This window comes from Notothenia rossii (genome assembly GCF_949606895.1).
Source record: "Notothenia rossii genome assembly, chromosome: 11".
Taxonomy (NCBI): Eukaryota; Metazoa; Chordata; class Actinopteri; order Perciformes; family Nototheniidae; genus Notothenia; species Notothenia rossii.
In genome coordinates this window covers 5,015,627-5,030,097 of record NC_136910.1, presented here as the reverse complement: position 1 = coordinate 5,030,097, position 14,471 = coordinate 5,015,627, and the positions used below count along the sequence as shown (strand labels likewise).

The 14,471-nt window shown below is 39.6% G+C and overlaps 1 protein-coding gene across 4 annotated transcripts in view; it reads right to left on the bottom strand.

Annotated features, from left to right (window-relative positions):
* Nucleotides 1–14,471, bottom strand: part of gucy2cb (guanylate cyclase 2Cb) — a 31,452-nt gene that overhangs the window by 11,691 nt on the left and 5,290 nt on the right. For all 4 annotated transcript variants that reach the window (XM_079658797.1, XM_079658799.1, XM_079658800.1 and 1 more), the window contains exons 3-12: nt 14,381–14,448; nt 13,964–14,182; nt 9,496–9,614; nt 8,077–8,176; nt 7,877–7,991; nt 7,253–7,394; nt 4,437–4,519; nt 4,026–4,134; nt 2,742–2,823; nt 396–498 (exon numbers count right to left, since the gene is read on the bottom strand). In XM_079658797.1, the coding sequence (XP_079514923.1) occupies nt 396–498; nt 2,742–2,823; nt 4,026–4,134; nt 4,437–4,519; nt 7,253–7,394; nt 7,877–7,991; nt 8,077–8,176; nt 9,496–9,614; nt 13,964–14,182; nt 14,381–14,448 (1,140 nt within the window). The remainder of the gene's footprint in view (nt 1–395; nt 499–2,741; nt 2,824–4,025; nt 4,135–4,436; nt 4,520–7,252; nt 7,395–7,876; nt 7,992–8,076; nt 8,177–9,495; nt 9,615–13,963; nt 14,183–14,380; nt 14,449–14,471) is intronic.

Here is a 14,471-nt window from a genome sequence, read left to right as displayed (position 1 = left end):
CACATACGAACACAACTCGTCCCGTCATGCACGCCTCATGCCCGCCAACACACACACTCATATGGAAGGGGCGGTCTCTCCCCCCAACAACAGTGCATTACATAACTGTGCACATCTTATAGGCTACTACATCCCTTGGTTACTTGAACACGCTACAATATTATTAACCAGTGTCCTACCTTATTAAAATATTGATATACGAAATATTTGCATTGGAACAGTTTTCGACGTAGTAATGCTGTAACATTAACAGATATCTTGTCTTATCAATGCATTCCTCAGAAAATATTGTCAAAAGCCATTACATTACTTTGAATTGCCTTGTGTTGAAAGGTGCTGTATAAATAAACTTGCCTTGCCTTGTGCTGATTGAGAACTTTAATCTATTATCTCACCTTAAGAGAGACGACGTTGAGCTCGTTGTTCTCCAGTTGAGTGACCAGATCAGAGGAGATGTGAGACCAGCGCTTCCTCACCAGACGGTCCCTCCTGTTCTGTCTGCAGGAACAAATAACATCAATAAATACAAAATGAAATGAAGCACAGTGATCCACATCTATCTGCAGGGCCGTGGGAAGTAGGGGTGCTGAGGGTGCTGCAGCACCCCCTGGTGAAGGACAGGGGATCTGCACTTCCACAAGATATAATACCAAAAAAAACGAATTTTCAGCCTTGATGTAACAACATTCATAATTAAGTAAAGATAACACCCTTTTTTCAACTCGGTTACATTTTCCATTTGCCCTGTATGATGGGCGCTGTAGGGATGAAAGTGAGGGATGTTGGCTTAGCAGGCGCCCACAACTCACAGCCAAAGTGAGAGAGATAGAGAGAGGGGATACCGCGGGGATACGTTATCTCAGTGAGTCTCAAACGTTTTGATCACAATTTATGTAAACAAATATTTCCAAGGCACACCTTTATAATTATTAGGATAAATAAAAACAGGTTTGAAATCATTCCAATGTATACTATAGGACAGTAAACCAAAAATATCGTTTAAAACTGGAGATTTAAAAATATGCATAAATAAATAAATAAATGTTAACTGGTAAAATAAGATATGAATGAACAACACAAATAAAATAAGTTATATTTATTTGTTATTGGCTATGGTAGGTTATTGGAAATGTTCACATACTTATTTGATTAATAAAATGCAAACCGATCTGTTGTACCCTCTAGATCAGTCGAGTAATTGGGCGCTCAAAGTGCACCAGATTGAAGCATTTGACTTTAAAATGTTAAAAAAATCTTCCCGAGAGGGCCCCCCGGACCCCCCTAGAGGATGTGAAGTCCACCCCTCCAATTAAAACATGTTATAATACTAAATAACTTTGAAGCCTTGTTATATAAGCTGTCCAACATGTCAATATGTTTCTCTTTTGGTAGTGTATTGGTCTTTTGCAGAGGTTTTTCATTGCCAGCTAAAATCTTGCCTTATAGGGCAGCACATTGGTCAGAACAAGCCCTGGTGTCATCCCCACAGCACCCCCCATTTGAAATATGTTCCCACGGCTATGTCTATCTGCACCAAAAATGATAACTTTTGACGAAACTCTTGATTTCAATTTTGCAAATGTTTCACAAAAAGGCTCTAATATGAAGGGAAATTAAAATAGATGTTTTGATTTTTAACTTCCATTCAACTTTACGTACTTTCTCTGTCTGTTTGAAAATGCTAAATCCCTTTCACTTCATACAGTTAAAGATAAACAGAAAAATGTACATATAAAAAAGTAATCCAAAAAATAATAGTGATTTGACCAAATGTAGGCACCTCATAGCTCAAGCCTCGGGGGTATTATACTTTTAAAACCTTATATATGTTAGTCAGTGGTTCTCAACTGGTGGGTCGCGACCCAAAAGTCGAGTGGGTCGCAGATGTGTGACTGAAGAAAAAAAAGTCAAACTTTTATTTTGAAGGCCCGATATTCTAACGCTGTGCATGCAGTCGGTGTTGTACTGGAAGTACCGGAGACCATAAACGGTTTTGAAAATGTCTGTCACGTAGTGATCATCTTCTCAATAAAACATCTTTGCTGATGTTTTTTCGAGTCCTCTGGCCAATCAGAATCAAGATTGTTTCCGGAAGTCCCCGGAATAACTTTGTGGTAGAACTATTCTTTATACATCCATGGGTACAATTTCAGATCAAAATGAACCCATAATGAAATACGACCCCCGGTTTGATGATTGACAGGTCACAGAACAATGGGGGCTATCTACCCTTACCCACAATTTAAAGTAAGTCACACAGACTATCTCCTCTTTACTCTTCTCTCTGTGAGGAGCAGCAAGCTGTCAGAACTAAGTGAAAAACAAACAATGGCATAAAATATTATTAATATTATGTCGGGTAGTAATAGATTTATTTATTTTCTTCTCAGAGTGTACCAGAATGCGTAGTTTATATGTAAGTATTTCTAAAAATGTGTCTTTTTATGTTATACAGTTCAACTTTGATTCCATCATCTCATTAAACCTTGTTTTAGTTCTGTCAAGGGATATAAGGGATATATGCACTGTACTTCACTTTATTCATATTGTATGCGATTTTTTGTTGAATAGATTTGAGTGGTTCAAAATTTCGGGTCGCGATTTATTGACAAAGGAAAAAGTGGGTCCCGAGGCCTGACCAGTGGAGAACCACTGTGTTAGATATTATGGTATGCTGTCATGATCGTTCAGCTCTCTTTACTCAGTATAATGTCCCCATTTAGAGGTGGCTGTGCACTGACCTGTAGAAGATGAAGGCGATGGTGGCCACGACAACCACCGTAACAGCCAACACAATGACGATTATATCGGGAATAGACAAATCTGAAGAAAGAAACACCGTTTAGGTTTTAAACTGGTCGAGAAGAGGTAGAAAAAGCCTCTTTTAACAGTGTTTAGACTTTGAAACAGCGCTAAAAACGTATAACTGGGATATTTCTCACTTCACCTTTGAGACAGTGAAGACTTTGATGGGAAATGTGTGTGTGTGTGTGTGTGTGTGTGTGTGTGTGTGTGTGTGTGTGTGTGTGTGTGTGTGTGTGTCTGTCTGTGTGTCTGTGTGTCTGTGTGTCTGTGTGTCTGTCTGTCTGTGTGTGTGTGTGTGTGTGTGTGTGTGTGTGTGTGTGTGTGTGTGTGTGTGTGTGTGTGTGTGTGCGTGCGTGCGTGTATGCGTGTGTGTGTGTGTGTGTGAGTGGTGAGTTGTGGGGACTGGGACTTCGTTTCGGGGACATAATGGTAATCATTACATTTTATGGCCTTGGTTTATGGTTAGTTAGTCTCCAGAAAACATGTAAATGAAGTTATTTACTCTAAGATGATCGAAACACAACAGTGTGTGTTTGTGTGTGTGTGGGGTCATACATATTTTTTACAGTAACATTTCCGCGACCCCTATCCACTATCGGGACAAAATGCAAGTCCCCATATCGTCAATCATTACATTTTAGTTTTAAGATAAGTGTTAAAGTCAGTCTCTAGAAAAGTATTTAACTCAATGTATTGTGGTATATCAGTGCGTGTGTGTGTGTGTGTGTGTGTGTGTGTGTGTGTGTGTGTGTGTGTGTGTGTGTGTGTGTGTGTGTGTGTGTGTGAGTGTGTGTGTGTGTGTGTGTGTGTGTGTGTGTGTGTGTGTGTGTGTGTGTGTGTGTGTGTGTGTGTGTATGGCCTAGCATTACCATCCTTGTGGGGACCTAAATCTGTTTACACAGCCATGTGTGGGGACTCGCCCCCCTTATGGGGACAGGGGGAAGACTTGGTTAGGGTTAGGCATGTGTTGGTTATGGTTAAGGTTAGGATAAGTCTCCAGGAAATGCATGTAAGTCAATGTAATGTCCCCTGAAGTGATGTATGCATGGTGTGTGTGTGTGTGTGTGTGTGTGTGTGTGTGTGTGTGTGTGTGTGTGTGTGTGTGTGTGTGTGTGTGTGTGTGTGTGTGTGTGTGTGTGTGTGTGTGTGTGTGTGTGTGTGTGTGTGTGTGTGTGTGTGTGTGTGTGTGTGTGTGTGTGTGTGTGTGTGCGTATTGGTACCTTGGTCTGGGGTGGAATCAGGAAGCTTTTTCCCCCAGACGAAGGAAGGGTTCGCGTCGATCACTTTGGTTACTTGGAGCTCGGTGTCGAATTCGAATAACACTTGGTACTGAGGAGACATTTTGACAAGAGAGTCAATACATGGAGGATTTCATTTTAAAGTGGAGTAGGCAGTAGTCGAGTTGAGGGGGGATGGGGGGGGATGGCATCCCCCTCAACTCGACTACTGGGAGTAGGTGTTCCTTTATATATATTGATTCTGGCATTCTATTCTATTTTATACAAATGTAAATGTATGCACACAAGCTCAGATTTTTTTTCTGCAAGTGCTCACATCAGGTTTTACACGCTCTCGCATTTTGCACCATATCTACCTTCATACATTCTAATCAGGTCAGGAGAACAGTGTACCTTGTTGTCATTGGTGGTGTAAATGACTGAGAGATTCACGTCTCTGTCTCCATATTTGTCCAGCTTGTATATTCCAGCACTTCCTGAGCAAAAAAATCAACAGTTTTACTCACAAATATAACTTTTTTTCACAACAACGTCCCCAGAAATCAGCCTCTGGTGTATGTTTCCTGTTCCTGTTTTATGTGCACTGAAGTCTTAAAGCTTATTCATACCTTTTAGTATAGAATAATTACAATAACACAAGAACATGACACAACAACAAAGCTTTCAGAAAAGCACTCAGAAAATTCAGATTCTTATAAATTCTTATTCTTCTTCTCTTCAATTTTGATAACAGTAACGTTTTCTAGTTAGCTAAGTGGGAATCTAAACCACTTAGCCATGAGATGTGCAGGTTTTCTATGAAACTGCCAACCGCAGTGTGTCATCTGGTGGCTGAATGTTATCAGTTGCACCTTTAATGCTAATTTGTATAGTTGTTTTATTGGGTCATTTGTGGAAAAAACACGTATAAAAAAGCCTGACAGTGTGTCTCTCACTCACATACTCACACCCAATTACACACAGCTGCTGCCTGCAGGACATAACACCTAGTCAGATTAATTAGACTGGGAAAAATGTACATAAGGGACAGCAGCTTCCATCTGTTGGGCTTCACACTAAACAGTCATCACTAAAGGATGATTTCAGGGTCATGTTGTCAGTATTTTTTCAGCAAGATAACAATCTGTTCATACTTTTGCAATAAAAACCTTATATTGAGTAAGTATATGTGCTGATATGGTATTTTGAGACTCCAAATGTTAACATGTTTAGGCTAAATTAATGAGAAAAGCAGTCATCAGTCATGACAGGGACAATTTAGAATAGGGTGACCAGACGTCCCCGTTTTCCGGGGACAGTCCCCGTTTGTATTGGCCTGTCCCCGGTTGAAACTGTCCCCGGAAATGTCCCCGTTTTTTAATATACGTTAAAAACACATAGCAAGGTGAAGTAAAACGTTTCATGTCAGGAAACACTGGGTAAACAGACTGTGGTCAAGCCAGCCCCCACTTAGGAAAACACAGTCAAGCCAGCCCGCACGTTGTAGTGCGGTGCGCAAATATCCTATGCATTACGGTAGAGGCCTGTAAAAACTGCCTTCAAAATAAAAGCGTTTAATTTATAAAAGCTTAAATTAAGAAATATGTACTATACAATGTGATCAATAATAATTTAAGACAAACTACGTATAACTCCCACATTATAACTGAGTGAATGTAAAATGTAAGTATACAGTTATGAAGACATATCTGACATTTCCACTGGGTGACTAATTTCAATTGATGTTGACACCATCTCACAACACTCCTAAAATAACATTACTTTCTGAAGCACAATTTAAAATGTATGCTGTTTAAAATCTCAAATTAGATCTATTGTCCATCTATATTTTGATTATTATTTAATGAAAACCGTCCATAATCAAAGAGTCATTCGAAGTTAATCAAATTTAACTTATTTCACCTCAGGGTGATAGCAGGAGACCCCATCTAGTCAATCAGAGAAAATCAGGACAATCTGATGTAGAGTTTCAAAATAAAAGACCTTTGAAGTCTCATATATGGGCTATCGTCCCTCTATTTATAGATAAGAATAAAACAAAAACCATCCAGTATCAAAGACTTATTTCACTTCAGGGTGATCGCAGGACACCCCATCTAGTCACTCAGAGAGAATCTGGACAATCTGATGTCCAGTTTCAAAATAAAAGACCTTGGAAGTCTCATATATGAGCTATCTTCCTTCTGTTTGTATCCAACAGTTCAAATGTTCGAATGACATTGAACCAGAATTGTCCCCCTTTTTTCTTAAACAGTGAAGAAAATTGGATATGTTAATTATATATATACCGCAAAACTCAAAATGTCCCCGGTTTTAATTTTGAAAATCTGGTCACCTTAATTTAGAAGGGAGAAGTCGCCATACTTCTCAACCCTCCCGATTTTCGCGGGAGACTCCCGATTTCATTGCCCTCTCCCGGTTTCCTCCCGGGGTCATATTTCTCCCGCATTTCTGACAAAATCAGATTTACTCAGGACTGTTTCCACTCGGACTTTAATACAGCTACACCATTGTTTGGTTTCCATGGAAACACGTCTCTTTAGTAGCGCGCGCAACTGAAAGTCTGAGAGGGTGAGGCAGATATTCACAGAAAACAGAACAAAAATCGACAAATACTCTACTCCCTGCTCCCTCCTTTCCTGCCCACACATATGCTCCATCAAGGACGGTGCTACAGGCCGCAATGCATTGCACTTAGAACTACAATATAAGCATGTTAATGTTAATCTAACAGCTCCGGCAATCCATTAGCACCCCCCCCCCCCCCCCCCCCCCCCCCCATTTTGCATTTTGAAATGCTCCTGTATCTGTGACGTTGGTGAAGTGAATTCAAACAAAGATCATGACTAATTGTATCCGTTCAATCACCACCAAAGTAGGGATTTGTCGTATTTTTCACGAGCAGTAAAATGGCATTTCTCAGACAGAGAAATACGGATAAACTTAACTTGCAAGAAACTTGAGCGGGATTTGGAAAAACGCAGCGCTAACATTAGGCTAACATTGGCGAATTAATACGTTAGTGCTTAATATGTTTGTAAGCTTTGTTATTATGTAATGTTAGTTAAATAAAATATAAATACATTCATCCATGCCCACTTAGAAATGGATCTGAAATGTTTTTTTTGAGGATTAAACCCATACTTGTTACTGGAATGGAAGATAAGTTAATTTCTCCTTTCACCCAATAACTCTTCCTCTTTTCTTACCGTTGAAGGAGATGTTTCTGAACTTAGTCACGTTGACAAACTCCATCTGCTGAGTGTTCGACTGATTCTTCTCAATGATCTCTCTCATCACCTCGCCTATCATCAGCACCGAGTCGTGGTACGCAGCCATGTAATCATTCATCTGCAGAAAGAGAGGAACAAATTAATGAAAAAAGGAAAATGATCTGCATTGCTTTTAATTAGTACAGGACCTTTGTTAAAAAATAAATACTTCATGGACCTGGGAAAGAAGGGAAAATGTTGGATATTATCTAAAATGAAAGTGGTAAATTCACACGAAAAAACCTGGATATTCTCTGAGATTAAAATGGGAAATGTTGAAAATAAAATGTGAAAATCTCAGAGATTTAAGTCAAAAATGTAACTCAGAGTTAATAGTCATAGATTTGTAAGATTGGGAAGACCAGCCCTTTAACTAGACAAGCAAACAGCCTGGAGTTTGTAGCAGAGATATCATTGATGCTGCTCAAAGTCTTAATGCTAAGCTAAGCTACCTCAGTATAGTTTCTTATTTGCATCATTCAGCAATGACAGTATATCCCTTATATTTCAACTATTGCTTTTAACAGCAGTACGAGGAAGTAATGTGTGAAGTGTCCTCACCGTGTTGTTGTCTGTCAGGTCGGTGTTGATAACGTAGTTTCTGGTGTTGGGCATTGTCACCACCAACACGTTCTTCATGGACGGCAGTGACGATGTGTTGATGTAATATTGATCACTGTAGACACATGCAGAAAGTAATCAGTAAGATTTTACCAGACAGACTGCAAAGAGATTGAAATAGAGATATAAGAGGCACTGACTTGAAAAGATCAATAAGAACAAAGAGAATATCTTTGCTGTCGGCTTGGGAGACTCTCTTCACCTCCTCTACGTCCTTCGGGGATCCACACATTATGAACACTGCAAACAAAGAAGATGTATTAAAACCGCAGGGGTGTCAAACTCAAGGCCCGGGGGCCAAATCCGGCCCGCGACTTCATTTTATGTGGCCCCGTAAGAGCTTGCGAAGAATATAACACGTATATTATACGGTTACATGGCACTTTACAGAAGCAGGTTGCCCATAAACTACATATCCCACAATGCATCTCGTTTTGTGACATGCACACTGAAGAGACTTGCAATTATTTGCCCTGGACTTCTGCTTTCAGACGTAGTTAATTACTTAGTTATTACCCCATCAGATAATAAACCAATTCAGAGGCAATCATGTAATTTAATACATTATTTTATAAATATATCATATATTTATATATGTATATTTATATAGTTACAACCGGCCCTTTGAGTGCAACCTTTATGCGAATGTGGCCCGCGATGAAATTGAGTTTGACACCCCTGCCTTAATGTATGCATGTCTTGCTTTGTGTGTTTGGGAGACCCTGATTTCCATTTAAATGTCCGCTTAAACCTTGAATCTAGAGTTAATACCAAACCTAAAATGGCCTTTTTATAGCTGCATCAAAGTAGAACAGAAAGCTATGGTATGTGTTAATCATTCTATAGGCTATGGCCATGGGGTTCAGAGTGGGAAATGTGCCATTATCCACCTCTGAAAGTCAAAGTTACAAGGTTTTGTTTTATTAAATGACCAACGTCCAGCAGCTTCAGGGAGATTTTCTATACAACCTTGTCCTAAAATGTACGTTCCCATACAGCAGAATGTTCATTACATACCGAGATTATATTTGTTTTTCACAAATGTGACCAAATCAGTCACATCGTCCCCTAAACACATTTTGAGTTATACACCATTGGAAAGGGGAGATTCTCAACTTTCAGATGATATCCTTACTGGTTTTCTTTACTAAATATTCAGCAAAATATTTCACAAAACAGGATGCTGGTACCAAGAAACAATTCAGATAAAAATGCCTTCAAAGAGGGGGATCAAGGCTTAGTACCCCTTGGCCTCCACTTTAGGACAATCACTGGATTAGCTTTGATTTTTAAATCTTTGTTTGTCTATAACAAAGCTTGTCAGCAGGCTTTCCTCTCATAATGTTCAACAGACAGCGGATTGTGCTCTCATGTGCAGTTGATGTTGAAAATTAGGGATATAAATATCAAAGTTCACTCACAAAAGGCAACCAACCCATTGTACAAGAGGGTTGGTACTTCTGGACTTCTGACTTTTATCAGAAGTCTGTGTCTGATAGCTTTTTTTTAAAACGTGCACACATATACAATAATCCCTGTATGTGTTTTTAAAGACTTACGGTTGCTTGACCTGTTGCTTGCTGTCAAAACTGTATCCAGTTCCTCTGGTTTGCGCACTGACGTTTTCTGATATCTTTGGGCAAAGTCGCTTGTGTCTGTATCAAGTGCATTTATATACCTGTAGGAGAAAATCACAAAACCAAAACATTTTTTAAGACATCTCCAAGGTCAGTTTTTTGTTTTAAATATATGCAACTTTTTTGTATTTTACAGGATTAAGGCAGGCCTGAACACAAGCTGCTAAACAGCCTTGTCAAACATTAGAAAGTACCCTGTTTACATTTGCAAAGACCTAACATAAAATAGCCGAGCGTCAAGGAGAGGAAAATACTGAATTTGTCTAAATGAAAAGGAGTTTATAAAGTATGCAGAGCTGTTAAATAAAGAAACTGCATTACAGGCTTCGATATGTGTTGAAATGTACTTGTAAATAACAGGAAAGCTGATCTTCCGCCAGGCAATATTATAAGGAATCATTCTGTAAATTTCCATTGTTATGCGGATGATACTCAGCTATATTTATCCATCAAGCCTGATGAAACCAATCATCTAAATCAAATTCAAGACTGCCTCAAGGACTTAAAAACGTGGATGACCTTCAACTTTTTGATGTTAAACAAATTATCTAAAGATATATTACCTATGGATGGCATTAATTTGGCCTCCAGTGAGACTGTAAGGAATCTTGGTGTTATATTTGATCAGGATTTATCCTTTAACGCCCACATCAAATCAATCTCAAGGACCGCCTACTTCCATCTACGTAACATTGCAAAAATCAGGCATATCTTGCCTCAAAACGATGCAGAGAAACTAGTCCATGCATTTGTTACTTCAAGGCTGGATTATTGTAACTCCTTATTATCAGGGTGTACCAAGAAGTCAGTCAAGTCGCTTCAGCTGATTCAAAATGCTGCAGCTCGTGTACTAACCAGAGTTAGGAAAAGGGACCACATTACTCCTGTCCTGGCTGCCTTACACTGGCTCCCTATAGAACACAGGATAGAATTTAAAATTCTTCTTCTCGCCTACAAAGCCCTTAATGGGCAGGCGCCATCTTACCTTAAAGAACTCATTATACCCTACTGTCCTACTAGGGCATTGCGTTCCAAGAATGCAGGGTTGTTGGTTGTTCCTAGAGTGTCTAAAAGTACAATGGGAGCCAGAGCCTTTTCTTATCAATCTCCATATTTGTGGAATCAGCTTCCAGTTTGTGTTCGGACGGCAGACACCCTATCCGTTTTTAAGAGTGCGCTTAAGACCTTCCTTTTTGATAAAGCTTATAGCTGATAAAATAATCTAATAAGAGTGCATTGACGTAAACACGTTGTGCCTCTTCACCTACATTTTAGTTCTTACTCTTTCACTTAAATCCTAAAAATGTAGATCTTATATTTAAAACTAAGGTTATTACTACTTCTCCTTCTTCTAAATCTATTCTCTCTCTACTCCTGTAATCCAAAACCTTTCCCCTCTCTGACCTCTTGAGGTTCTATTAGAAGGTAACAGCAACACGTTTGACGTCAACATAGGCCGAGTTGGGAGTGATCCCAACTCGGCCTATGTTGACGTCATGTCAGGGTCCCTGTCGTCACTTTCCAACGCAAGGGGGGGGCTTTAGCGTCGAGGTTAAACTATCAGGGAGTCCCATTGACTTGCATAGAGCTCCCTGAACGTTGGTAATAGACGAGTTGGGATCGCGGCGAAATGCTCTCCGCAGATCCATTCTCACAGCGTTTATCAACCTTTTTCTAACTCAATATCAAGCCACACTTATTGTTTTTACTTCTTTATTTTTAATTGAATAATGTAGGACTTTTGTTGCCGTCAGTTATGGGGAGAGTAGGGGTTCAGAATACTGAAATCTGTATTGTTTCATCGCTTTTTCCTTCTAATTTTGTATTCTTTTCTAAACCACACACTGTTATTTACTCAACAATAACACATCATTATCCTTGTGTTTATTTATTTGTTTGATTAATAAACACAAGTTGGAGTCCGTCAGGATCGAGGGTCAGAGCAGCTCATAGTAATTGCTTTAGAGAATGTTACACCCGGACGTAAGTATTCTCTCCGCTTCGCTTGACCAACCCTGTGATAGTCCTCAAGCTCTGTGATTGGATGTTTGAGTGTGCACCGAGGGTTACGCCGAGCGTCGAACAGCACTTTGAAATGGGATGGAACCTCAGCAGACTATTCAAAACTGGATTTTAATATATACCCACATGACAGCTAAGGTCAGAAGAGCTTTATTTAACAGCTGGTCTTATGTCTGTGACCCCTCCTGTTGTTCATTGATAATCCTAAAACATGCACTTGTCAAGGTTCAGAGGCACATTTTGCAAATATGGCAGTAGCCATCGATCATCTTAAGATAAGATATACTTTATTGATCCCAAGTTGGAAACATTTGCGTTACTTCAGCATGTGTAACAGTTATAAATATGCAGTGGTGTTTATTTGTAAATCATTTTGTATAATCACACAAATTCTGTGTTTTATATTTAATAATTCTGTGTTCTTTATTTATTGAATGTTCAACACCTGACAAGGTGAAAAACTTGGGTCGCAGGTTCCTCAACAGTGCATTGAGACATCTATCAATATGTGTGCATACCTCCACCATTAAACTGTCATATTCTGCACATTTCTTATGCTATCTACATACATATTATAAGAGTATAATCAGTTAAAATAAGTGCTTAAACATACAGTAGCTAGCATTGCAGGAAAGCAATATATTAGTACTTTGTCAGGCTTAATATTTATACCCCCAAAGCTTTTTTCTTATTCAAAATAAGACCTTAACCTAAAGTATTATTTAATGTTTAATTAAGCCTTATTAGTTTGTCTGTCTGTGTTTCCTATTAATATCTAATAATACAAATAATACATTTCAATAACTTGCTTTAACCACCAGGTGTCCCTTTCTATCAGCTGTGGATCAAATATAAAAGTCAGCCAAATTAGTGTTGATAGTGCAAGGAGATGTATATTGTGAAGAGAAATTGAAGATGTTGTTGTTTATTGTTGAGTATAACAGTGTGTGGTTTAGAAAAGAATACAAAATTAGAAGGAAAAAACAATGAAACAATACAGATTTCAGTATTCTGAACCCCTACTCTCCCCATAACTGACGGCAACAAAAGTCCTACATTATTCAATTAAGAATAAAGAAGTAAAAACAATAAGTGTGGCTTGATATTGAGTTCGAAAAAGGTTGATAAACGCTGTGAGAATGGGTCTGCGGAGAGCATTTCGCAGCGATCCCAACTCGTCTATTACCAACGTTCAGGGAGCTCTATGCAAGTCAATGGGACTCCCTGATAGTTGAAACTCGACGCTAAAGGGCCCCCCCTTGCGTTGGAAAGTGACGACAGGGACCCTGACATAACGTCAACATAGGCCGAGTTGGGAGTGAGAATGTGTTGACCTTACTCCCTGCGTGTGCCTCTCCATCTCTGTTTCTTACTTCTTACTTGCTACCCTTTTCCCTCAACCTATCCTAAGGGAGTGCATGTACGTAGACACGTTAGTTTAGCTGCTATAGGCTTGGACTGTCGGGGGACACCTTACTTCTTCCTTCTGTCTGTCTGTACCTGTGTACTCTCATGTTCCGAATAACCCAGCTTCCCCCAAATCTCTTTTTTTGTGTTTATATCTACGCCGGGATCCTGAGTCGAGGCTGATCCTGTTGCTGTGGTCCTGTGTGCTGGATCCTCTATCCTGAGTCCTGGACTTCGAGTCGTGGCAGAACCTGTCTCTGCGGTCCTGCCTGACTCTCATCATACTACTTCCCTGATGGCTCCCACAGGATTGTTGACATCCTCGTGGATTCATCCTGTTATTATAGACACATGCATTTCCAAACATTGGGTCTAACTACGCTGTAAAATGTATTATCTCTTCAATTTCCACACGGCATCTATTGCACGTCTGTCCGTCCTGGGAGAGGGATCCCTCCTCTGTTGCTCTCCCTGAGGTTTCTCCCATGTTCCCCTTTAAACTGTGGGTTTTCTCTGGAAGTGTTTCCTTGTACGATGTGAGGGTCTAAGGACAGAGGGTCTAAGGACAGAGGGTCTAAGGACAGAGGGTGACGTGCTGTCATACTGAATTTCTGTACAAACTGTAAAGTCCACTGAGACAAATGTAACATTTGTGATATTGGGCTATATAAATAAACATTGATTGATTGATTGATTGATTGATTGATTGATTGATTGATTGATTGATTGATTGATTGACTGATCTCTGATGCAATAAATACAGGAAATAATCTGCTCCAAATGATTACAAAATGCTTGTTTTACACAACTTTCCTGCAGTCACTATTTGGGTTCATTGTACAGTTCATCAGTTTTTCTGTGGTGCGATTGTTATGCACATAATTAATGATGTTATTAACATAAATATGAAACTCATTCAGTGATCAAAATGTCTTCGGAACCACCATTTCAGGGGACTCACCAAAAACAATCCTCAGAGTTGCTCGGCTTCTTGTAAATATAGGTCGTCTTCCATTCAGGTTTCAACTTGGTGTTGGTGTATTGCCAGAAGTTGATGAAAAAGGAAGAGATTTTGCGTGCTGGAGGCAGGATGCGCTGCAGGTTGAGCGTGTCATCGCAGTTGAGACCAAAACTTCCCGCAGAGATGATGGGCGTACCGACCCTTAGACCTTGTTCAACACTGATGTGAAGATGTAGGGGAGAGGAAAAGAGATAGAAATAGATATTGACATAATGTATTGAGGGGGAAATTGTAAGGTGCATCATACAGACACATCCAATACAGAAACACATGTTATGTTGGAAGCAGAAAATCCCATATGCAAACCCTTTTTTATCTGCAAAAATGTGGACCTGACATTCAATAAAATGTACTTACTCAACCATTTGGAAAGTAGCGTAGGTGCAGGTAGGCCCGAGCACTGCACACCCCAGGGTGCCTGAACTCTGCAAGGGAAAAATAAATGAGT